The 25,936-nt window shown below is 43.7% G+C and overlaps 2 protein-coding genes across 6 annotated transcripts in view; one reads left to right on the forward strand and one right to left on the reverse strand.

The window, feature by feature from the left end:
• On the reverse strand, positions 1 to 16,343 carry LOC123759964 (uncharacterized). 2 transcript variants are annotated; one of them, XM_045745218.2, is made up of 16 exons: positions 16,160 to 16,343; positions 15,154 to 15,355; positions 14,626 to 14,763; positions 13,678 to 13,809; positions 13,317 to 13,562; positions 12,678 to 12,838; positions 10,561 to 10,728; positions 9,876 to 9,990; positions 9,382 to 9,548; positions 8,106 to 8,201; positions 7,188 to 7,382; positions 6,492 to 6,593; positions 6,135 to 6,272; positions 4,831 to 5,019; positions 699 to 801; positions 1 to 548 (listed from the first exon to the last, which is right to left on the reverse strand). In XM_045745218.2, exons 1-16 carry the CDS (start codon positions 16,163 to 16,165, stop codon positions 358 to 360), a joined length of 2,349 nt encoding a protein of 782 aa, XP_045601174.2. In that variant the 5' UTR covers positions 16,166 to 16,343; the 3' UTR covers positions 1 to 357. The 2 variants fall into 2 exon arrangements, with proteins under 2 accessions (XP_045601174.2, XP_069181458.1); XM_069325357.1 differs by having other exon boundaries at positions 15,154 to 15,409.
• Positions 14,671 to 25,936, forward strand: part of LOC123759965 (uncharacterized) — a 17,607-nt gene continuing 6,341 nt past the window's right edge. The window contains exons 1-8 of one of the 4 annotated variants that reach the window (XM_069325358.1): positions 14,671 to 14,692; positions 21,028 to 21,267; positions 21,824 to 21,961; positions 22,537 to 22,668; positions 23,260 to 23,320; positions 24,252 to 24,439; positions 25,322 to 25,482; positions 25,738 to 25,905. In XM_069325358.1, the coding sequence (XP_069181459.1) occupies positions 21,051 to 21,267; positions 21,824 to 21,961; positions 22,537 to 22,668; positions 23,260 to 23,320; positions 24,252 to 24,439; positions 25,322 to 25,482; positions 25,738 to 25,905 (1,065 nt within the window). In that variant the 5' untranslated portion in view covers positions 14,671 to 14,692; positions 21,028 to 21,050. Of the gene's footprint in view, positions 14,693 to 15,233; positions 15,374 to 19,942; positions 19,964 to 20,099; positions 20,220 to 21,027; positions 21,268 to 21,823; positions 21,962 to 22,536; positions 22,669 to 23,259; positions 23,321 to 24,251; positions 24,440 to 25,321; positions 25,483 to 25,737; positions 25,906 to 25,936 lie in introns of those variants that run through there. The other 3 variants (XM_045745219.2, XM_069325360.1, XM_045745220.2) reach the window with 3 other exon arrangements.

Consider the following 25,936-nt stretch of genomic DNA (forward strand, 5'->3'; position numbering starts at 1 on the left):
CCAACTATTTGGTTCGTTATATAAACACTTTATTGAAGAGCTAATGACATTTTTTTCACCCGCCTCGGCCAAGCCTATGAAATAAAACAATTTTTTTTTTACATTTGATTAATTTAATGTTATAAAAATCAAAAGACTTGCATCTTTTCAGGAAAAAAGACGTCCTTGATCAATTATAACCACTGTTTTGTTTTTACCATGCTGTTAAGGTAAGCAAAATGACCAATTCCAGCCTTTGTCAATATCTTATCACAAAGTTATATAACCTGGCACATGAAAAAGCTTTTAATTATTGTTTAGGCCACTAATCTTACTATATATATATATCTCTCTCTCTCTCTGAGATGCACCATAGCTTTAAATGCCAGAGCTGGTTAGATCAGCATTAATGTTGATTGTGTTATCAGGAGAAGGTCTGGACTTGTGGGCCATGCTGACTCTTGGAAGTCCGCCCGGGGGAGAGTTCCTCCTTTGAATCAGCATAGTAACCAACACGCTAAACAAGGCCCCGACCAACAGCATCCCTATGGCAAGACCGGCCATGTCACCTGGAAATGATTAGTTTGGTTCAGCGTAATTTACCTAAAACGTCGCGAGAGTCACTAAATTGTCGTAATACAAAATACTCGTCATTTCATATGTAGAAATATTAGCTCACGGAATCTGCACTCACAGATCTTCCCCCTCCCCAGGCTCACCTGAATAGTAGCCCTTGTTAGTAGAGTAGTAGTAGTCGTTTCGCTTGCCACGATGGACCTCCATCATGGAGCCGGAGATGGGCAAAACTGCCACCTGATCCTCCTTTTATTACATAAATTACATATTACATAAATACAAAAGGCTGAGTCCTAGGAAGCAACTTAATATATTCCAACATCTCAGACAAGCCACTCTGAAGCATAATTAACTTAATATACAAAAAAATATTTGTTCAATATTGTACCAAATATGTGCTTTGATTTACCTATTCCATCCTCCTGCTTAGATAGTACTTTTTTAGACTATTTGTACCATAGTACAAACATTGACATACTAAGCAATTAGTAGAACTATTAACTATATAGTCCGAAAAAAATTAAGCTAAAAAAAAATATATATATATTCCTAGGCTTAGTATAGCACATGTATATGTACTATATTAGGCTTCAGAGAGCGTGTATAAGGCATAGGGAGGTTAGGTTAGTTTAGGTTGTCTTAGCAACATAAGTAGCAAAGCGTTTTCGGTTTGTCCAGATTGAATAGTACCGATTTCTATTTTCTAATTGTGTCGTACGTTGGTATTTAGACTATGGTGTTCATCGTTACTATAAGTACTACGAAAACTGGAAGATGGGCTGATTTGTAAGTTCAAATATATTTGTAATCTGTTACAGTTTGAAGTTCATATAACGACTAGAATGAAGAGGCGGTTATTCTAATGTGTAGTTAAGGGAGTGAAATGATGAGAATGTTCACATTGGTGTAGTTAACCGGTGTAAATTGTTAAACACAAAGCCTCATCTGCGTCTATACCAACCGGTCGACATCTTTGAAACTCTTCGAAGGATTTGTTTCTTATCCATGATGAATTTTTATGTGAATCCTTATATATACATATATATATATATATATATATATATATATATATATATATATATATATATATATATATATATATATATATATATATATATAGCGTTTTATAGTTTAGGGAGGTGATTTAGGTAGGATTAAAGATGAGAGGAAGGCAAGGATTGGGATGTACAGTTAAATTAATGTCTGGTAATAAATGTCGGCTGTTGACATCGGTGAGGATGTGTTCCCGCCTGCCTAGCGGCGGCCGCGTGACTCCTTAAGTAGTCCACGACTTTCACGGAATATTTATTTATTTATTTACAAGAAGGTACATTGGGAATTAAGAAAGTACATAGCAATGACGATTTTACATTATTGTAAAGCCACTAGCACGCATAGCGTTTCGGGCAAAATAACAAAAAATATTGTTTCCTTATATACCTTGCAATATCTTAAGAACGACACAGAATGCAAATTGGTGAGGAAGAATATTTTCTTGTTGGAGAAACGACCTCTCAATATTGTGTAGAGTAAATTAAAGGCAGTAAATAAGTAACCTCTACTTCCAGGTAAATTGCCCGAAACGCTATGCGTACTAGTGGCTTTAGGTATTGTGTGTATTATCTCTATCTTTAAATCCAACATTATATATGTAACTCTATGTATATACCTTTACCTGAATAAAAAATCTAATGTAATCTAAAAAATCTAACAGATCTCTAATGCTGTCCATGGAGGACAGAAGAAATATATATATATGTCTCGGTTAGCATTGTAAATATGTGACCCACGTCTGTGGTAGAAAATAATAATAAGCAAAATAAATCTGAAATTTGAGCCGGGATAAAATGATGACGTCAGATTAGTTATATATCTTGGACCAGCCATAGATAAATCGCTATATTTTATCTTTTTATTTTGGTAAAACTAGAATAGGATAGGTTAGGCTGATGGGATGGGTCAGGTTAGATTGGGTTAGGTTAAGTTGGGTTAGGCTCGGTTGGGTTAGTTTAGGTTAGATTTGTTAATTAAAACAGTAGCGAGGACATAGGGTGGTCAAATTTGCTCTGATCTTAGACCCTACTCCTGGAAGCAGTACTCCAGGTACCGGGGAAACTTGTGTATTCCTACGCGGCTGTATGGTAAGCGAGCAGTTGGGCTCCAGACTCCGGGTGGACCGCACGCTGCTGCTGCTGCTGCATCACACCACATTCAAGTTCAGTCTTGTTATTTCGTTATAGTATCAGACTATTATTGTATTGCAGCTTCTTTTAGTAGAATTTAGACAAACATATATATATGTTATTTGTTTTTAAAAAGAGTTACCCACCAACATAAAGTTGCCGTGACATTGACTCGTGTGATTGACTGATTATGCTAAACTGTTTCATAATTTGCAACAATATTTTCTTTTGCCGTTTTTAATTTTTTGCAGAATTATATATAGCCGATTTTATATTGCCAATGCCCGATAATATGTGGTATAGAATATTATATTTCTCGACTAGAAGTGAAAAGAATTTTACTTGGGACTAAATGTTTGTCGTAGATTGTATATCAATTTCTGGCAATGATGTTTCTGTCTTAGACTCCACAGTTCTTGAACTGGCTGTTGTTCTCTTATAGACATGCGAGGAAGAACGGTTATGTCGTTAAGGAACTGATCTAGCGCCCTAAATACACCATTGAGAAAGTTGATGTTAGTCGTTAACAAAGTTAGTCCCTTCACATAGGGAACAACTAACTCACGTGTGTATGTGCGAACTAATTCATATTGGAAGCGGCTAGAATCGTGTAGAATCCAGAGGGGTTCATGTTTCTACATATTTCTACATTCTACAATCTTGTTGGCCAGTACAAGGGTTGGTAATGTTAGTAGCTGTATGCGTGATTATAAGCAATGATTCCGCATCCTTATTTCTTAAGTTTCTTTTTCTTATCCCACTGCGATGTCTTAAATGTTCTTAAATAATATTTGAAATGATTTAGTTTTATTATCTTCTCGAGCGCCTGAAAGTTTTAGATAATAGAAAAAACTGAACTAAAAGAGCCGATTAAAAAATAAGCGAAGTATAGGGCAAGAAGAATTTGTCAAGATACAATGTAGGCAAAAAGTAAAGTAAAGAAAAGAAAGTATTAAGGTGAGCAAGTAATTTTGGTGAGAAAAGACGAAAATAGACGAAAATGTGGAAACTGGCTAAGGTGAGGCAGGGAAGAAAGTGGTGGGGGTGGGGAGGGGGTGTTGGGGCATGGTGGTGGTGGGTTGAGCTTTAGCTCTTTGGTCCCGCCTCTCGACTGTCAATCAACTGATATACAGGTTCCTGAGCCTATTGGGTTCTATCATATCTATACTACTTGAAATTGTGTATGGAGTCAGCCTCCACCACATCACTGCATAATAATGCATTCCATTGAACTATTGACACTAAAAAAAATTATAATGTCTCTGTGGCTTATTTAGGCACTCAATTTCCACCTGTGTCCCCTAGTGCGTGTGCCCCTTGTGTTAAATAGCCTGTCTTTATCTACCCTATCAATTCCTTTTGAGAATCTGGTATGTGGTGATCATGTCCCCCCTTTAACTCTTGCCTTCCTCTTCTGTGTGTTATGGATGTACGGGGAAGAATGTAGGTGAACGTGGAACACACAGGTGATATTACTCATGCTGGAGGATGCTTATGTAGATTGTAAAAGATGGCTGAACTGTTTTGAGGAGCCTCTGATTGCCAGAGATAACGGAGAAAAGGAGACTTGGGCTTAAAGGGACTGTAGAGTGATTACCCCCAGTCTGTCTACAACTGAATGACCCCGGGTAGGGCAAGACATTTGCACCTTAGCCTTATTCTCAATGCCTCTGTTCACTTACCAGTAAAGTACCTAGAGTTACTGTTCTTGGTACCATCCTGTCAATGAAAGCCGTTATCCTATGGAAACCTTAATAATTCTCTGGTCCTGTTCCTTAGAATAGAAAGCCAAAAGTTTGAAGAACCCAGAATATGGAACATAAAATCACAAGGAAAATTACTCATGAACAAATCCACAAGGGCCGTGACGAGGATTCGAACCTGCGTCCGAGAGCATCCCCGACGCTGCCTTAATCGACTGAGCTACGACATGGTCAAAGGAGTTGAAACCGAAGTTCTACTGAACTTGGATTAATGGATTTGTTCATATGATGCATCACGCAATTGTGATTTCTGTGTGTAATGAAAATCACTCATATTAGTGCTAATTGCCTAAACCAAACTTGCAACAAAACAAGTTTCGTACACTAACCACTTTTCGTTTGGGAGAATCTGCAATGCGAACTATAATGACTAGTTTAGAGTTGGTGATGGCAGAGCTGATGAGGTTAACTGCAGTGTTCATATCACTCTCCTCAAGGGTGCCTGGGGCGTCACCGTTCACTGTGGCTTTGTCCAGGACGGTGAACAAAAGTCGAATTACATCATCTCGTTCTTCCAACTGGAAATTTAAAGAAAAGCTTCGTAAGATACGCAAGTTTTAAGAGAATAAACATATATATGTATGAGTTTGGGTGGATATAAATAGAAGCTGCCTCGTATGGGTCAACAGACCTGCAGTTTCCTGTGTTGTTGCTACAATGTCGTTATGGTCATTCAGTATCATTAGACCAAGTTATCACATGTTGAGCCTGGCCTCAGGCCGAGCACAGGGAGTACCCGAAACCCTCTCCAGGTATGCTCCAGGTATCAAATGTAAGCCTTGGAGAACAAGAGCCAATGGCGTAAGTGGCAGAGCATGTGTTAGTAGACAGTTGGCGGAGCATGTAATGCCCCATTGTAACGGATGAGATCATATTAGGCCCTGCTCTCGTCTCTCCTTCCCTCTCTCTCTCTCCTTCCTTCCTTCTTTTCCCCTTTCTTTATTATCCTCCTCTCTCTCTTCCTCCCTAGCTTTTCCCTTCTCCTTCACTTCTTTACACGTCTTGGCACTGCTAGTGGTTGGGTATCATATATCTTCATTGTTCTTCCCTTACCCGGACGGCGAGGGTATAGGTTTTACTGTCGTTTCAAATTAGAGACCTGGTACACCTTCCTTCCGTAGTCTTTAGTAATATACAGGTTTCATGAGAAAACTCTGCCTATGGCGTTTTAAATGGTTGCCAAGGGCCAGGCATGACTTGGCATTGGGTAAGAGTGCCAGGACCTTAGACCTAGTTTCAGCTGATTGGGTGGAGGCCTAGAGAGAAGGCGGAGTTTTCTAGAGCTGGAGAGCCTGAGAGGGGTGGTGCCAGGAGTCCACCTTGAAGCATACGGAACAAGAGTATAGTTAGTGTGATCTTGGGAGTGCTTGGGAACGGGTGGATTCGTATGTTGCCACCATTGTAACGTGGGCAACTGGCACTTGTAACACTGGCAACGAACACTGCTGCCACCATTGTAACTTGCAATGTCACCATTGTCACCCTTGCAACAAATACTGCTGTTATTGTACAATTATGGTAACACACACACTGTAATGGTTGCTACAAATTGTAACCCTGTAGACTGTACTCATTGCATTGATAAACCCCCCCTGAGAACTTGGGAAGAGTCCCATCAGGCCCCGTAACTCACCACCATCCTGTTAATCCTGAGGGGGGACACGACGCCCACCTCGGCCATGGCCTGCTGGGACGAGTAGATGAGCAGGTCACGGAGTTGGTTCACCCTCGCTAGCGTGTCCCCAGGAAGGTCCACAATGAAGTCACGGAACTGCAAACAATTTACGTTGTGATCATGCACCAAGAACTGTCGCTTTTGGCTACGGCTAGAAGTACTGGGTAGGTAGGTTTAGTTAACGCTTTGAGGCACAGGAAGTGTTTGGTTAGGTTTATAATGAATGGAGCTGTAATATGTGATTGTTGATACAGATGTCTCCTTAGATAAGTATTGACCAGAGGGGATTGATCGTGAGCTACCAATCATACTCACCTGAGAGGCATTGTAACAAGGGAAAATATCGAAGGTGTGGGTCATAGGTGGTTCGTATTGGTAGTTGAACATGTTGTAGATGAGATGTGGGTAGCCAGCCATCTGTGGGGGTACAATATCGTGTTAATCTTTGTCTCAGTGACGTCAGGATACACAGTGACGTCAAGCGTGGATGATGTCAGAGGGCTGGTGATGGAGTGGTACAGGGGGAGGGAGGGAGGGAGGGAGGGCAGAGATGAAAATAAATAAGTTTTCTTAGTAAAGCTTGGGCAGGAAGAGTGAAGGACGCTTAGAGGCACGACGAAATTTACTTTGATAAAATTGAAAGAAAAACTGGAAATATATATTTTCTTAAAGAAGCATTTTTAGTACACACATAATTCCAACTCCATGGAGACACACACACTACAGTATTTTCCAAAAATGTTTGCCGTGAGAATACATGCATTCAACGAAAAAAAAATTAATAAAATTTTAAAACCCTATCCACAGAATATAACAGCACCCGACTAATGTAGGTAATATTTAAATATCTTTAATGATATATATATACAATACATGTTCTACATTCACTACAATACTGTACAATATGAATATTCTACGAAACAGGTGCTAATAATAAGTCTTCCCGGCTTGGTGCATTCCTTTGATAATTACAATATTGTACAAAAGGAAAAGCATGGGAGTGTGACGTACGATATTGAGGTATCTCTCCATCTTCAGGGGAACCTTGTCCAGCGAGAGGATGTCACCAGTCATGCCCTCTGCCATGACGCGTCGCCACAGCTCCTCCTGGCTCAGGGCAACTGTCTCTTCTAGTTTTAAGGCGTTTCTGAAGGCCTTCACGTTTCCCTGCGAGGTCTTCCTGTCCCTCTCACCCAGGATGAAGGGCTGCGGAAGAACCCTGCATTAGTCAACGGTAAGCCAAGATGGCCAGAATACATTGATATTGACACCCCATGGGTGTCTGTTTTGATTTTCTTACCTAGTGTGTCTGTCTGTCTGTCTGTCTGTCTGTCTGTCTGTCTGTCTGTCTGTCTGTCTGTCTGTCTGTCTGTCTGTCTGTCTGTCTGTCTGTCTGTCTCTCTCTCTCTCTCTCTCTCTCTCTCTCTCTCTCTCTCTCTCTCTCTCTCTTTGCTGTACTTTACTGTGTTTAATTACTGTACTATACCACTGTTCCTACTGTAAGAATCTGAATCAGTAGCTGTATACGTAAGAACTTGTACACTGCTTCCTGCCCCACACTATACTACAAGAAAGCTTCTCCAGTGATCCCGTAGTCTTGTTTACAAGACAAAGCTAAACTATCCCAATGCCATCACTATGTAACGAGGGGCGAGAAACTGGCACCACTGCTACACACTATACAGATAGCTGGCATTCACACATACACGTACAAAATATATATCACACTGCATAATATTAATCCTAGTGAAGCAACGGATATTAAAATGCTAAACTCGAGCGTGGATAAGGTGAACCCAAAGTGGATAAGATATAAGCCAATAGTGAAAGTGGCGTGAAAGTGTTAAGTGAATGGATGTACAACCTAGTAATTATAACATTGAAGAGAACGCCACAGCCTTAAGAGGCTAGGACGTCATGGTAACTCACCGAGGCGTAATACCATACGTAGTCTTCCTCGAAGATGGTGGGTTTAACCCTCTTGAGTCCGATCCACACATCCGCCGGCAACTCGCGAGCCGAGTGCTGTTGGTGGGAACATGTCAGCCAAGTTGCTGCCAGGGGCCAGATTCACGAATCAGTTACGCAAGCAATTACGAACCTGTCCATCTTTTCTCAATCTTTGGCGGCTTTGTTTACAATTATTAAACAGTTAATGAGCTCCGAAGCACCAGGAGGCTGTTTATAACAATAACAACAGTTGATTGTGAAGTTTTCATGTTTGTAAACTGTTTAATAAATGTAACCAAAGCCGTCAAAGATTGAGGAAAGATGCACACGTTCGTAAGTGTTTGAGTAACTCTTTCGTGAATCCGGGTCCTGGTTACTAAACTGCTCTTCACAGGGTATAAGGTCAATAATATATCATTATTAATAATTGGCAGGAAGTCTGACATCATACACATTTAATATAATTAATGATTCGGGCTAAGAAAAGTAAGGTAATCAGAGGAACGTTTTTTTTTACTGTGCTCAGAGTTAAGGGATACTGGCTTAGGTGGTTAATAGCTGTTGTGATAGCTTTAATAACCCTCCTGTGGTTGATAGACCTTGATAACTCTCCCGCGGCTGATAGACCTTGATAACTCTCCCGCGGCTGATAGACCTTGATAACTCACATGCGGTTAATAGACCTTGGGCCCCAAACCAAAATAAGAGACAAGCCTAAGCACATTTCTTATGGAAAAATGGGCAACTCAAAACTGTGAATCACAGGTAGAATAGAGGACTCAAAATGCAACCTTTAGGTAGGACCAGGTACCCAAATGGAGGCGGGAGAGAGAGCACAACCCATCCTCCTGATAAAATATTACTTTTTGTAACTATGCGGACGAGCGTACAAATATTGACATGGCCAAATAAAAAGTAGAATTTGGTACTTTTCATTTTATAGTCCGGAAAAAAATAAAGCTAAAAACTAAATTTGAATATTAGTAGGCCTAATATAGCGCATGATTCTAATATATTAGGCCTATGATGGTTAGGTTTCATTCGCAACATAGACAAACTTTAGCGATTTGTCCAAATTCATTAATACAACTTTCTATTGGTCCATCACGTCCATATTTATACGATCAATCACATGGTTACTTAAGCACTTATAGAGTAACGTTACAAAGGCTGGAGATTACGGGCTATTCATGCCCGTGCCACCTTTTGGGTGGCATAATGTTTACCAATCAAGGGTGGAGAGAAGGGGACTCACTTCACCGTTGTACTGCATGGGCTCGTCCAGGTTCTCGAAAATCCAGGGAGGCAGGAGGGAGACGGAGCCGTCATCGTTGACCACCACGTCACCCGCGCTGGTCGTGTTCTCGATGGGTCCGTATATGCAGCGGTTGTTGAGGCGCTTCTCGATGTAATACTCCAGACCTGAACACCAATCTTAGATCAGCCGAGACGAGGGGACGGCAGCATTTTTAAGAGGTCTTAAAAGGCTGAAGATAAAGCAAAATCAGTAAATTGTTAATTGGAATTATTGTTTTGACTTGTGAGGGGCCTCGGGCCATGGTTGGAGAGCATTGTGACATGGACCTCCAACCATGACCCAATGGGGAAAAGAGAGAGAGAGTTGTTGTTGCTGTTTAAGATTCGCTACCTGGAACAAAAAGTTCCAAGTAGCACGGGCTATGGTGAGCCCAGAGAGAGATAATGGGGAGTATAAGCGGCGTCAAGACACTGAACAACGAGCACAAGAACCTTGGTTGAAGTCTTGTATGCGCCTGGTCTCGTGGTCGTAGCGGTAGGTGTCGCCGAAGATGTACCACGGGATGTAGTCTGCCACCACCACCTTCGCCTCCCAGTCGTAGTGTTCCTGAAGTGCAAACATATCCCTGACTTTCCTCACCACCTTAAACTAAAGCATTCATATTTTTTGGGCCTACTGCTGTTATTTGAGCCTCTGTCATTATAGCCAACTGGAAAATAAACCTATAGCCACAGGTCGACGGCCTGGTCGACGGGCAGGCCGCGGGGACGCTAAGCCCCGAAAATACCTCAGGGTAACCTCAAGGTAACAGATACTTAAATTATGAATATAATGACTAAATCACACTTCAATCGTATCTATATTGACAAATATTATGTATAGTGTGACTAAAAGCACTCGTCTTACGTTTATGTAGACGATTAATGAATTCGTTATTATTTTTTGTAATTTTAAATAGACAATTGCATAGATTTTTCCCCTGACACTGGTTTAGAATACAGGCGCCAGGAATTGCGTAGATTTATTGATTTAAAACTACCAGTGGACTGTCAGAGCGAACACACTCTGACACACAGACAGAAACAGACGTACAGTGTGACGCCCAGACAGAAACAGACGTACATTATGACACCCAGACCAAGTGGTCACAGGAGTCGACTGGTGCTCATGACTAACCTGCTGACTAATAACTATAGTGAACTGGAAGGTAAGTGACTCGTTGTCTGCAAGAGGCCAATTGATATCGACCCCAACTACCGCCTCGGAGTCGTAGGAGAAGTAGTACGGGACCACCGGAGGGTAGTAGGACGACTTGCGGTGTTTGCAGTAAGCATCAGCTGGTGGCTGGGGGGGATATGGAGGCGAGCTCGGGTTAGTAGAGGTAGTGTAGGGCGAGAAGGAAGGTGTCGGCAGGCGTTGAACCACGTGATTGTAAAGATTGTAAAGGGTCGAGAAAGTGGGAAGGAGGGAACGGAAAGGAGAGAGAGAGAGAGACGGAGGGAATCAATGATTAAATACATGAAAACTTTAGAACATGTTTGTTTTTAATTAAAATATTTATAAATAAATGTTTTGTATAAGTAAACATTTATTAAAATGTTTGTTTTAAAACGTTTGCAGATTTGTGATTAGAGGAAAGGTCGTTAGCGAAGCATTGTTAGAGAAGTGTTTGGACGCAACCAAAGTCTATTCCATCCCAGTCCGTCCTTCAAACCAAGACCCAAAAGTGATTCCATCCACCCGCCAAACCCGCTGATTATGAATTAAAAAGGTTTACACACGACTCACAACTGATGACGTTCCAACACTTCCGGAACAAGTGCTTCACTGACGACTTTTGTTCGAACCACAACGCTGTAAATGCTTCACCCACATATTACAAATACAAATAATCGCCAACAGAACCTAAACACTTAACCTAACTTATCCTATGCCTATATATATATGCACTATATGCTAATATATTATAATAATAATTTGTTTGAGAAAATTCCCGTTTTGAATGAACAGCATATACAAATTTATGAATGCGTCTGTGGGGGTCGACCGTTGGATGGAATGGACTTGAGTCGAGGACGGGTTGCTCAGGCTCATGTTATAAGTCAAATACTGACACGTAGATTTTCCAAAGTCAGCATTTGACTTACATGTTGTGAACCCGACGGCATTTTGTTTTCACAGACTAAAAGGTCAACAGTTCACCACTAGACGGCTTGTACCGAGACGCCATAGGCTGCGCAACTGTGGCCAAAATGACCCTAGTCTACGCAGGTTATGGAGCAGATTGAGTGAGGCGGTCAGTCGGGTAGCAGGTATGGAGGGGCGGCTGCTCCGTGGTTCCACCCTCCTGTCTCCAGTAGGATTACAGTGTGACCGTACGAGACGTGAGGGTGTGCTACTGATCACCTCACCTTCAAGTGTCGTACGTCTTAACAACTGGTTAGTGTTGAAGATGGCAACTATACAACGGGTAACTAAGCTATAATCAATTACATATGCTAATGTATTATTTTTAAGTCTACGGCTTTCAGTTGTTTGAGCAGGTCAAGCTCTCCGCTCTCAGAATAAATCGCATTTTGACTTCAAAATCCCCCAACGGAGAAAATATGGCGTAATATATGTATATCACAACAGCTCCCAAACCACGTTGTCAAGCGTGCATTTTAGGTTAAGTTTCGTGTGTTTTTATACCCCTGTATTTTGGACGTTGTGGCAACTCGAGAGGACGTGGTGCCGAGTCAGCAGCTATTATGATACTGAATTAAAATAAGTTTATCGAGGTATAAATACACACAAAGGGTCGAGGTAGGATTCCCTCCATGTAGCTACGAGGATGTTATTAAATGAGTATATTTTATAACTCCTAAAACACAGATTATGTTAAAATAGTAAAGGGTGCCTTTATTTTTATTATTCCAAGGAATATAAATTCCCGAGTGGAATGCATTCTAGTAGATTACTAATTAGTAAATAAAATAAAATTAATATGTTGACCAAACCACACACTAGAAAGTGAAAGGACGACTTTTCGACGTCCGAAACGATGACGTTTCGGTCCGTCCTGAACCATTCTCAATTCTATCAAGTCGATTACAATCGACTTCATAGTGGTCCAGGATGGACTGAAACGTCGTCGTCCCTTCACATTCTAGTGTGTGGTTTGGTCAACCTATTTCAGCCACGGTATTGTGACTCCTCGTCTGCATGTGGATGAATATATTCCCAGCTGGGCTGAAAAAGGCAACCCAGATCAGTGCGGGTGGCGTCCCGCCTCTGGGTCGTGCACTACTCACCGCTAGTTCCTCCACGCTGGGTCTGAAGTCCCTCAGGAACTCGTAGAAGTCGAAGCGCTGCCTCACTGCTTGGGTGAACAGATTGCCGACCTTGCCATTTGAATGGACCTCCACGGCTACCGGCACGGACATTCCGTTGTTCGCTACGTGCCACTTGCTATCTGTAGTCAGACGTGCCACAGTATACTTTAGGGTCAAACGGTCCCGTTTGTTTATATATAAAGAATATATATAAACTTCTTACAAATAAGAATATATAAATATATTCTTATTTATATATAAGAATATATATATATATGCCTTTAGTAGTAGGCATGCATCAGTCTCCTGAGACTGATGGATGTCTACTACTAAAGAATCAGGGATAAAGAATACTTAAGATTCTAGGGACTAAGTTAATGATCACCATTCTTGCGTAATGTATTCTTGAGGGATAGAATTGTTAGAACATTAATTATCTTCATTAAGTCAATTATAAACCCTTCTATTGGTGTGACTAAAGACAAATAACGCAACAAAAGATGGTAATAAGTTAGATATAAATAGGAGCTGCCTCCTTTTGGCCAATAGGCCACCTGTATTTTTCTGAAATGAAGACGAGAGAGACTTGTCAACGAGAGAAACATAAAGTTTACTGACCAGACCAGAAGTAGGTGATGCGGACCGTAGACTGTTGGTCGGCGTCGGTGATGCAGGCCTGGAACTTGTCACATACCATGCCCCGGCAGTCCGCCTTCTCTAGGTACACGTACTCGAGCGTCGGGCCCCAGTTAAGGACCCCCACCGTCCCGAAGTAGCCCCCGTCGCCGTTCTGGGCTCCCAGCGCGAAGAGTTCCTCCATGATCGCACTGAGGGTTTTGAGATCGTGCGCCTCGCATGTCTTTTCTGTGGGTAGGGGGTGAGTGTGGTCATTCAACAGGGAGAGTAGGCACGGGTGAGTGTGGGTCATCCAACAGAAGTGGGTACGGAAGAGAGTGATAATGCAGAAGACGTGACTCACTTGGATCACAAGAGCCGTCAGACGTGTCCTCGCAGGCCGTGTCTGTGACGATGAAGAGGGCTTCGTCGTGAGGCACGTCGTAGTGTATGATCTCGTCCATAGCGTATGGCTTCGACGCGATCACGCCCTCGCCTGTGGACCAGTGGTGGAGAGTCATACAACCTCCTACCACACTACATCACACTTATGTACACACACACACACTTATGTACACACACAAATCCTTGCCTGGACTCTCTCATATAATACAAGTATCATTACAAGCAGTACCTTCAGATTTTCTTGAGAGGAAAGTGTGAAAAAGATCTTCAGCCAGTTTGACTATATAGCATAGGGAAGGGATATAGGGAGATGATCTGGAATATGAGGACGGGAGGGAGGGAATGGTACCCAACCTGTTGGACTGTCGGGGATCGAACGCCTTTTTGCAAGAAGTTTGGTGCCGTCTATTGATAATTACTTACTAAATATTTGCAAGAAGCGAGTCCATTGCTGTACCGATCAGTCTAGCATTCCCCAAAGTCATTAAAGTACGTTTTAGCGTCACTTAACAAGTGCCTCGGTGCCGAGCCATTTTAAGTGTAAGTAGACTGCCACTGGTCAGGCAAGTGCATGAGCACTACACGGAAAATAGTCATAGACGCAAGCATATATCTTATTATGATATATGCAAGATATATCTTCAAATACTTCCCGGTGTGACGCATGCTCAAGAAGGAGATTTAATGTAGTCTAGATGTTATTAAGAAGTTCCCAGTTGTGTTCTTGGCTTGTATGCTTCCCTTAATAGTCCATTAAGAGCTAAAAAAAACTTCACATTTCTACATTGTTTCAGATCGCCTTCAACTGATCCACAGCCACCTCACACCTGGTTGGAAGAAGAGACCCACCCACTGGAGAAGTGTGGAAGTAATTACCCCTCACTCACAAGACATACGGGAGACTCACCCAACTGGTACATGAGGACGCCGCTGTTGAAGACGCCGTCGAAGGTCTCCGCTCCGTAGATAACGAGGTGAGCCTTTTCGTCCTGGAAGGCGATCTCCACGTTGGTGGTGAAGGAGTCGGGCATCGCAGGCAGGGTCTCTGTAAGGGTGACGCGCCGTCTTAATCTCGTCTTGGGTAATGGTGGAGCTAGAGTTAAATATTGACAGATATCCCGGGGAAAACTTCTTTTAAAAATAGTACAGCTTTTAATGGGAAAAAACTAATTCTTAAAACATTGTTGTACAATGTTTTACACGAGTTAATATTGAAAAACTAATTTGAAGATTATTCAAAATAACATTTTTTCACGTCATTTTTGCCTTAGATGGTTTTTAATAAAAATAAGCATCATTAAATTAGCACAACGCTCACGTTAGTGAGTAATTCTTCCCTCCACTTCCCATCTGGGAAACCCTTTCCATTCGTTTCTTGTCCATCCATCCACCCATCCATCCACGCACTCATTCATCGTTCCACTCTACCACCTACTAGAGTTGGAGGGCGGGTCGACTGGCGGGACACAGGGTAGGTCCTCTTCCAGCTCCATCCTCCTGAAGATTTCCTCCCGCTCCTGCTGCGTGATCCTGCGGTCGAATCCTTTACCGTGAGCCTCGCTGTCTGCCACCACCACCACCCCTGCCACCAAGGCCATCGCCACCACCGTCGCTGACAACGCCGTCAGGCTGTGGAACTGTTTTGTGGGACTTGGGTGAGTTGGGGCGCCACGAGTGTGAAGAAATTGTATCTGTAATGTGCTTTTCAGGTTTACATGAAGTCTCAACAGGGGTTTGCAGTTTACATGCATAAAAAGCATATTTAAGAGCAGTTTACAGGCATATTATTTTTCCTCCTAGTTCATGAAAATTGGGATTATTGATATGCTGAACAGATTGTAAATTTTGCACCAAAATTCATTCTCCCCTCACAAACCCAATATCCCCCACCCACCCCCACACACTCGACTTCCTCCACCACACATACCCCATCCCCCCCTGACACATATACCCCATTCCCCCCACACGCACCTCATACCCCCCCACACACTCCATACCCACTCCCCCCACACACTCCATACCCACTCCCCCCACACACTCCATACCCACTCCCCCCACACACTCCATACCCACTCCTCCCACACACTCCATACCCACTCCCCCCACACACTCCATACCCACTCCCCCCACACACTCCATACCCACTCCCCCCACACACTCCATACCCACTCCCCCCACACACTCCATACTCACTCCCCCCACACACTCCATACCCACTCCCCCCACACACTCCATACCCACTCCCCCCACACACTCCATACCCACTCCCCCCACACACTCCATACCCACTCCTCCCCCCACACACTCCATACCCACTCCTCCCCCCACACACTCCATACCCACTCCTCCCCCCACACACACACACTCTATATCCACCCCCACACACACACACTCTATATCCACCCCCCCCCACCCACACTCCACATCCCCCCCACACACACCTTCATTGTATCTCATAAAATCCCTTAGGATCTGTAGCAATGAGTTGGAGCAGCAAGAGGAGCCCTGAGGCGCTGACCAAGGCGTCTGTATTCACGTAGTGTCCGTGTCGGGTACTGGCGCCTGGCTCTAGTCCTCCCCTCTGGGTTCCGACGCGGCCACCACACGAATAACAATGCGGCCGGGTGCTGGTCGAGGACGCCGCCGCCGCCTACTCACGCCCCCTTGATACGCCTGTTACAGGTGGCTGACAACCGCTGATAGCGTATTCGCGTGCCTGATAGCGTGCTGGCCGAGCTGACCTGGTACCACTCGGCTAGCTTTGCTTGGTGGAGGGAGCTGCTGCTGCTCCTGGGTCTTGGTGTACAGGTTTCCGATGCCTTTGACCAGGGTTAGTGTGCGAGGGGGGGGGGGGTTGAGTAGAGGAAGTTTGCGTGTGTGTGTGTGTGGGGGGGGGATGGGGGGCAGTGTTGGTGTACTCGTCTAATTGTGCTTGTGGGAGGTTGAACATCGGCTCTCTAGCCCGGCTTCTTATCTACTGGTGTTCAGGTTTCTGAGCCAATTAGGCTCTCTAATCTACGTTTGAATCTACCTCTACCACATCACTTCCTAGTAGATTCCATTTAACTGGCACTGAAAAAAAATTATTTGTAATGTGTCTGGTTCATTCGATTACTGTTTCCATCTGTTGTCCCCTTCACCCATGCTAAAGAATGTTTTTATCTATCCTAATAATTATACTGAGAATTTTGTATGTGGTAATCATGTCTCTGCAAATTCTCCTGTCCTCAGGAGACAGGTTCGGTGTGATGTCAACCCCAGGATCTCTAAGGATTTCACTTCCATGGGGCACCTTGTGTTCTGGTCCCGTGTTGCTCCAGCACAGTAGCCATATGTGGCACTATTGTTTGTCCAGGTCATCTTGTCTCTTGCTGTCTTCCTCAAGCCTTAATCTTTATATTTTGTCTAATCGTAAAACCTTGAGAGGAATGGGCCTGTTGCCTCTGGGAGATCATTCATATAAGAGAAACAGGAGAGGTCATGGATCCTCATCCACTGGAGTGCCTTCTGGTACACCTGCCTTCTTCTCCAACTTGTACACTAATCTCTTATTGGGTACTGTGTTAATGGCCTTCAGGCAGTCCACATATATATAGTCTACCCACCCTTTTTGTCAATTTTTTTCTTCACCTATTCATAGATTTATATTAAACCTGTGAGGCAAGATTGACCATCTTTAAACGCGTGTTTGTGTCCTACGAACGTTCCTTATAGAGATGTGCTACTCTGGGCCGGACTTACACCTTTGGGGGACTTGGGCTACTACAAATTCGGGAGGCCCTCTACATGGAAATTAAATGACATGACATAAAACAAGGGAAGGGAACTATCAAGGGAAAAAGTGCCAAGCCATTTCGACTGTATAGCACTTGGAAGGGATCAGGATAAGGATTTGGGATGGGACGGGGGGTGAGGAATGGTGCCCAACCACTTGGAGACAAATAAAACAAGTGAACTACAATGGTGATAAAGCTGCATGTATTCGAGAAGATGTTAGTCCGAAGCAGACACTTGTCGGATTTTGGGTTTTCTCAGTATTATTAGCTAAGGAGTGATGTTGACCAGACCACACACTAGAAATTGAAGAGTCGACGACGTTTCGGTCCGTCCTGAACCATTCTCAAGTCGATTGTGTGGTTTGGTCGACATTTTCCAGCCACGTTATTGTGACTTTTCATCTGCATAGTTAAGAATAACTGACAACATTTTTTTAGTTTGTAATATAGACTAAAAGTGATATGAATTATTACTGGCGATCAGTTATGAAGTATCGTGATGCCTTTGTTTTAAACTATGCACATCCGTGCTAAGTTTATCTTGTTATACTGCAGTATATAATATATTATTACACTAAACCGAGCAAAAGAACAATAGTTATATTTTCAGTTTCTATTCACGATCAGCAACAAGATTTTCAAACGAATCACAATTATTACATTTTGTTTGTATAAGAAGTCTAGGGGGGAGGCCTCGTCTTGCAGGGGAAGGGAAGGTGGGGGTCGTTTACCCCCTTTGTTTCCCCTTATAGATCCGGATTCACGAAGCAGTTACGCAAGCACTTACTAATCTGTACATCTTTTCTCAATCTTTGGCGGCTTTGTTTACAATTATTAAACAGTTAATGAGCTCCGAAGCACCAGGAGACTGTTTATAACAATAACAGTTGATTGATTAGTTTTTCATGCTTGGAAACGCTTAATATACGTAACCAAAGGCATCAAAGATTGAGGAAAGATGTACACATTCGTAAGTACTTGCGGAACTGCTTCGTGAATCTGGCCCCCGGCCATGATGCTGCTGCTGGCCTTTTTCTCACATCTTAACCGTCACCTTGTATGGAAGTTAAGGAACACTCGCGCAGTTCAGTGCCTCCTGTTTTCGAACTTCCTGGTAGGTCTCCTGTTCCCATTGACTATTACTGTTGAGTGTGTGGCCAGAATAGTGCTTCTGCTCCTTCTTTTAGTATCCACGTTGAGAGTTTTCTTTGGTTCAACAACCTTCGGCATTTCCAGTTCCAGCAAATGCTTCCTTACCTCACTACTGGTAATCTTAAATTCCTGTTAGGCTGCTTGGGTAAATGCCACCTCTCTCAGCTCACGCATTTTCTGGCTCTTTTTGAAGACGACTTGGAATATCTCTAGTTCCTCTTACACACTACGCTGTCATTCTCAGTGAACCTTTCCCTCCTAATTATCCCAGTTTCACCACTTGTTCCTTCACTGTGAGTAGGAGAGGTGTGGTCAGCGATTATAATCGCCTAGTTGTATTTGCAGGGGATGAGCTATGGCTCTTGGGTCCCACCTCTCAACCCTTAATCGACTGATGTTTGCTTCAGAGCCCTATTTGGGCTCTATCATTACATTTAAAGCTGTGAATGGAGTTTGCATCCCCTAAACATCGTAGTGGAATTTTCCTAAGGTTATAGAATACTTACATAATTAAGTTTCGTAGTGAACTTGAACAGCGTGAGCAAACAGCTCAGTTTAGTGTTATCTGTGACCATTAAACTAGAATTGGAATCACGTGAACCTTATCAGACTTCAGCAGCCACAACAATATTAAACTTTATTTACACAAACACGCCCACAGACGCGGTCATTGACATCAAGTCGCCCCCATTCGCTAAACAAAACCCAAATTAATAATTCGCGCTAAAATATGTAATAAAATCTATAAGGAATGAATTGGAAGCTAGTTATTAGACCTTGAAATAGGGAAGAATTCGCTAAACGTGTAATGAAATAGATGGTGGTGATTGTGGTGATGGCAATGGTTGTGGTGTTGAGGTTGCTGAGGTTACGATGGTGGTTGTGCTGGTAGATGGTGTGGTGGATACATATATTATCCCTAGTTGGAAATTGATGTTGTGGTCGTTGGTGTTACGTCGCTGATGTGATTATTATTGTGATGACCAATGTTGTGGTAGTTGTGGTACCGTAATTACTGTTGTGGTTGTTTTGGTGATGGTTGTGAGGGTGGTGATAGTTGTGGCGGGAGTAGATGGTGGTAATTTATGGTTGTGTGGTGGCAGCAGGAGCATCATCAGTGTTGGAGATAACGAGAGGGGCGTAAGTGATTGTTGTTACAGTGATAAGGGGTCTATAGTGTTGCCGGCACTGTTCCTCCACCCCCCCCTCCCCCCCCCTCCCAGCAACACTGTCAAACCCACGCTGATGGAACAGAAGTCAAGCCTGGCTTGGGGAGTAGAACAACTCTCAGAACCCCATCAAGCAGGTATCAAGCAGGTGTGTGTCCATGTCAGGGCAGGTGAGGCGTGTTTGTTGCAGGTGGGGGCTAGATAGTGCCAGAGGGAAGGTATCTAGATTGTGCCAGATGGGAGGGGGGCCAATGTAGGTGGGGTGGGGGTAGGGGGAGGTAGTGCCAATGTCGGGGCGTTGTTCAACTCTCGTCCACTTCACCTGCACAGTTCAACGCCAGCTCTGGCTCTGGGAACACCTTCACAGCTCTGTGTAGAGTAATCAGTATAGTGGTTGTGTTAAGGTGCGTGAAAAAAACTCTATTTCGGTGGTAGAGAGCAGACACTCAAATGTCGTCTAGGAATGCCAAAAGTAGGAGCACTGCGTGGATGGTAATATTGTTGTGGTGTATAATACAGTAGGCCAGGGGGGGGGGGCAGCACGAAACTGCTCGTCTGCCAGGTTAATGGTGTGATATAAAGCTGTTATCCTAAATAATTAATATTCTCCTAGTGTGAACGCGCATGCCTTTAAGACACAGTTAGAGGACAAAAGAGATGTATACAAAATACATTTTCAAACACCAATTTAGTACATTCATAAACCCTTAGTAAGCGTAGTGATCACAAATACATCGTCTGACCAATGCAAATTGAATTAATAGGTCATATACTGAGTATACAGTAATTATATGCATTTAGTTTTTACACAAAATGATTTAATATGCAAGTATCACATTTGGTCAAGTATTGACCAATGCAAGAAGGCAACAAGACACAGTAATCATATCATTCTCACATACACTATACTTCATTCTTCATTGAACAACCTAGATCAAGAGCTCAAGGATGCGAGTCTGCTTCACATTCGTGCCACAGGCAAAAAAACACTCATTAGCTTAAGCTTTGTGACTAATTTGAATGATACTGGAGGAGTTGGTGGTCGAGGCTAGTACCACACTACAAGCAACATAGAAGTCTAGTGGGTCGGGAGTCATTACATAGGAAGATATAACCTAACTTAGATTACAATGAAGTAAATTCGCACGCGCATAAACACGGACCAGTACGGTCCCAAAACCTTTCTCACCGGTACCCCTCCCGTTCCTACAGGCGACGTCAGAGCCGAGGTCACGATGGCGTCTCGCAGCCCTCTCCTAATGCTGCTGATCCTCGCGGTAGCCTTGATGCCCTCTTCTGCTGACCGGGACCCCATGAACCGGAACCCCAGGGACCCCCTGAAGAAGAGAGTCGCCAGGAACGGGGAGGACACAGAGGCCAAGCTGGAGCTCTATAGGCAGAGGTTCAAGGATGACAAAAGATGTGTTCAGCACCCAGTACCACCCAACGCTCGTAAGTGTCACGTAGGGAGGGACAGGGGTGGTGAGGAATGGGGGATGGATGGATGGAGAGAGGAGAGCATATATTAATGACTTGATATCCATATTTCGTGATCTTGTCACTAACATTATTATACATTGTGAGAATGTGGGGTGCCGTAAAAAACTGACAAGCGAGATGGTATAATATGCCTCTGCAGTATATTACATTCAATAGTAGACATATATAATGCTTCCACTTCTTGGGAGCACACACCGTGAACCTAAATATTCTACTTTGTTCTATTATATTAACAACGTTTAGAGAGATTGTATTTTCAACCATGTTATAAAGCTGCAGTGGCACAGTGTGAAATGTGGAGACGTACGTGTGTGTGTGTGTGTGTGTGTGTGTGTGTGTGTGTGTGTGTGTGTGTGTGTGTGTGTGTGTGTGTGTGTGTGTGTGTGTGTGTGTGTGTGTGTGTGTGTGTTGATGCACAGAGGACCATATATTGGGCGTCTCAGACGTCAACACTTGTGTATTGATGTACAGACGACCATTCACTAACAACTCCTCGTTTACTTAACAGCCACGATGCCATCGGTGCCCAGTTCGTTCATAACGGAGCTGGAGATCACCTTCCAGGAACCAGATCAGCAGTTCGTAATATATGGAACTGAGATGTACAGCCATCTTGACGAGCGAGGCGTTCTCGACTATTATTTCAGTAAGTCTGGTAGTCGTCGTCGTCGTATATCTCTAATTATTTACTTGTAATTATATTAGTAATTATTTTAGCAAAATTTGTCCTTTTTTTCCATCTTGCTACACCTGGTTCTTCCTGCGATGCTAAGTCACAGTTTATTGATGAAATGATCTTGTCCGCTCCTGACCTCGGTCTTGATTGATAAAGATTAAGCCACCCAAGAGGTGGCACGGGCATGAATAGCCCGTAAACCTCGGTCTTGGAGCAGTGCGCATTATATATTGAAATTTGTTATTCCTCTCCATTCACGGGAGACATCTCCCGTCACGCAGGGTGCAGTCGCGCCTCTACAGATCTCCAGTATCATCTAATGATACTGGTAATGGCTCAAAAGGGCCACCACTTACGGGCTATTCATGCCCGTGCCACCTTTTGGGTGGCTTAATCTTCATCAATCAATCAATCCTCTCCATTAATTCTCCGTCAGGGGGCCTACCCCATTAACAGCTTCTTCTACCCTGTGGCTTCCCTTCCAATTAAGAGCAGAGCCTCCCACAATCCTCCTACCTTCACTGATGGGGTTATCTACGCTGCAGATGATGGAATTCTGGCCGACCGTCCGTTCCTTCTCTCCGAGCTCATCCACTACAATATCCGGATGGACGAGGCGCTCTTCATCCTAACGAACGAAGGCTGCGCCGTAACCGGACTCGACAACTGTGACTCCAGTATGTACACGCGCATATGAACGCGCAGCCCCACGTTCATGATTTATATTTCAAATTATATCACCGTAATACAAATTTAATGAGTTTAGATTCGGGAATTACCTGAGTAAATACTGATTAGTAGTAAATACTGGACATAACCCACGTGTCCTTCTGATGTGTTCCCCACGGGCTCTACCCATGATCCCTCCTTACCTATCCGTCCTTCTAACGGACTTTCCGCCTGTGCCCTACCCACGTACTTCCCCCCTGTGCCCTACCCGCGTGCTCTAGCTACGTACTCTAGCCACGTACTCTAGCCACGTACTCTAGCCACGTACTCTAGCCACGTACTCTACCCACGTGCTCTAGCCACGTACTCTACCCACGTGCTCTACCCACGTGCTCTACCCATGTACTCTAGCCACGTGCTCTACCCATGTACTCTAGCCACGTGCTCTACCCACGTGCTCTACCCATGTACTCTAGCCACGTGCTCTACCCACGTACTCTACCCACGTGCTCTACCCACGTGCTCTACCCACGTGCTCTACCCATGTACTCCAGCCACGTACTCTACCCATGTACTCTAGCCACGTACTCTACCCACAGACACAGAGTGCCTGGCGGGGAAGATTGACGACCTCAACAAGGAGATCCAACAGCTGTTTGGGTAAGTAGCCAGGCCTCCCTTGTGGCTCTCCGCTCTTCTTCATACTTAATAATACTTTAGACATTTTATCTCTCGGCGTCTTTTTTTGGTAATTACTTATCTTTTATTTGACTTGGGAATAGTGCAATAAATCTCTTCGAAGTACATTTCGGGGGACTTTGTTAGCCGTGGCTGCTAAACTCTAGTTTTCTAGTAGACAATAAGCTTGTTACTAAAGCTGGAATATATAATAGTATATCACACATGGTTGCTACAGAAAGTATAGGCGTTCTTAAAGTATACTGAGTATTATCAAAGATATACGATATGGTATATTATAAAATCATGGCTTGAACACCGTGTAATAAATATTTGTATATAATACAGTATTGTATAATACATTAGAGAGAAAGTGATCCAACTGCCTTTCTTGGTTTGTTTTACATTGATTACGTTATTGGTGTATACACCACAATGTATGTTCTGCTTCACGGTGTGTATATCACAAAGTTGTTTACTCGTATTACTTATGTGTAACGCCCATCGTCTTGTGACGCCCTTCAATAACTAATACAAACACAGGAAATACACATACGTACATTCATACATATGTACATGCATACAAACATTTGATAGCTTACATAAATATATATTTTATGCCGCTGGTCTTGGTAGAGAGGTTCTAGTGTGTGTGCCCACTGATTGTTCAATAAACCCTTGAACTATATGTTTAACACATCTCTAACCCTGTCCATGGAGGACAGAAGAAAATGGATATATGCTGCTTAGCATTGTAAATGTGTGGCGACGTCTGTGGTAGAAAATAATAAAAAAAAAAACTAACTCATTTGCATGTCGGTTCATAGAGCGTTCACTTACGTTTACAATGAGACCGTAATGGCTTCTGCCAGTAAGATTAAACCTGTTAATTCCACTTGATGTTTTGTAACAGGATCGTGTCCGTGTCTGGGGATCAAGGCTTCATGGGAGCGGCCGGACTGCTCATGTTCGGATCCCAGTTCAACTACTCTGCACGTGAGGAAATCGAAGTCTGTCATGGCCTGGACTGTTACGTGTTCGAAACGTGCCTCAACAACCCTGAGGAGGAGTCGAGCGTCCTCTACACCTACTACTGGTCCAGTGAGTGTCACTCTTTAAGAGTCTCTTGTTCGGAGGTGAAACCTTTGTCATTCTTTGCGGGTTGGTTATGGATGTTAATTTGCCTCACATGACCGAAACGTTGTCGTCCCCCGTCTGTTGCTGCTGCTGCTTGGCGGTCTATCTTCTCTCTTGTTCACGGAAAACGTTTCGGCCCACATGTTTATCAAGCTCAGATAATTCAACTTTCCCATCTCTAGTCCCGGCATTAGCGACTGATACCATCACCAACCTAACCCCCTGGGTTCATCCCGTTTTTGTAACTGAGTGCACCATCGTACATATATTGACTTTATGGGTCATTAGAAAAGCAGATTTTGGTACTATTCACTTTATAGTCCGGGAATAAAAGCTAAACTAAGTTTAAATATTCCTAGGTCTAGTAAAGCACATGTGTGCGCTATATTAGGCCTCGGCGTGTTATAGGCCTAGGGTGGTTAGGTTAGGTTTTATTAGCAATATACTAAACCTTTTCCAGTTTGTCCAAATTCTGTGGTACCAAATTCCATCTACTTGTCCATTACGTCAATATATGTACGATGGTCCACAGTGTTACTATAAGTACTCTCTAAACAGGTGGATTGGCTGACTATCAGAGAAACTTTTATTTTTCTCCTTGCATTAAAAGTTAAAGCTCATCACTCTTAGAGTACTATCACACCCAGAACTATCTATCTATATGGACCTACCCAACAAAGACTAATGGCAACAGTTAACCCGCCTCAACACCTGGTAACATAGCACTGTGTGCCATGTCCAGGTGGTTGGCAACCTATCGCTGCCAACCACCACAACCAATAATCTTTCGCTTCTCCTTGCCGCTGTCAACCCCGCGCCTCTCTGCCACCCACGCCTGGCCAACAGCCGAGGACTGGAACCTGCACAACAATGGCGAACAGGTGCCCATCGCCGTTGACATCTTCGCCACGGGCAAGTACAACGGCGCCACCGTCAAGGAGGTCCTTATGCGATACGACTTCTTCAACTTCCGGCGAGACTGGGCGCCCTCTCGTGACGAGCTGGAGGTGAGAGGAGGGGTAGAAGGGTATTAGTGTGGACATGAGAATGTCGGCTGTTGAGGCTGGGTATACTGGTGTAGTGGAGGGGGCGATTTGGACTAAGCTGTGGGCATGGAAGAGGATGTATGTATGTGTGTTGGGAGAGATAATGTTATGAGGGTTATCACTACAGCGTGTTATTGTTGCTACCCACCTATCACTTTCCACATCACCACCTACCCGCCCACCTTACCACAACGTTCTCTCCTCTCTTGTCAACAGCCACCAGCCCACGTGTACTGTGCTGACAGGAAAACCTACCTCGACCCTCCCAAGACAGCGACCAGCTTCTCCTACAAGGCTGAGATCGTGACGACCGTTGAAGTCTCCTATCCTGACGGCGACAACCAGACAGTCCCCATCAAGTTCAGTGGCCTGTTTCCCATGAAGGTAAGCTTTTGATTGGCATAAAGCGTCATAG

This window comes from Procambarus clarkii, chromosome 16 (genome assembly GCF_040958095.1).
Source record: "Procambarus clarkii isolate CNS0578487 chromosome 16, FALCON_Pclarkii_2.0, whole genome shotgun sequence".
Taxonomy (NCBI): domain Eukaryota; kingdom Metazoa; phylum Arthropoda; class Malacostraca; order Decapoda; family Cambaridae; genus Procambarus; species Procambarus clarkii.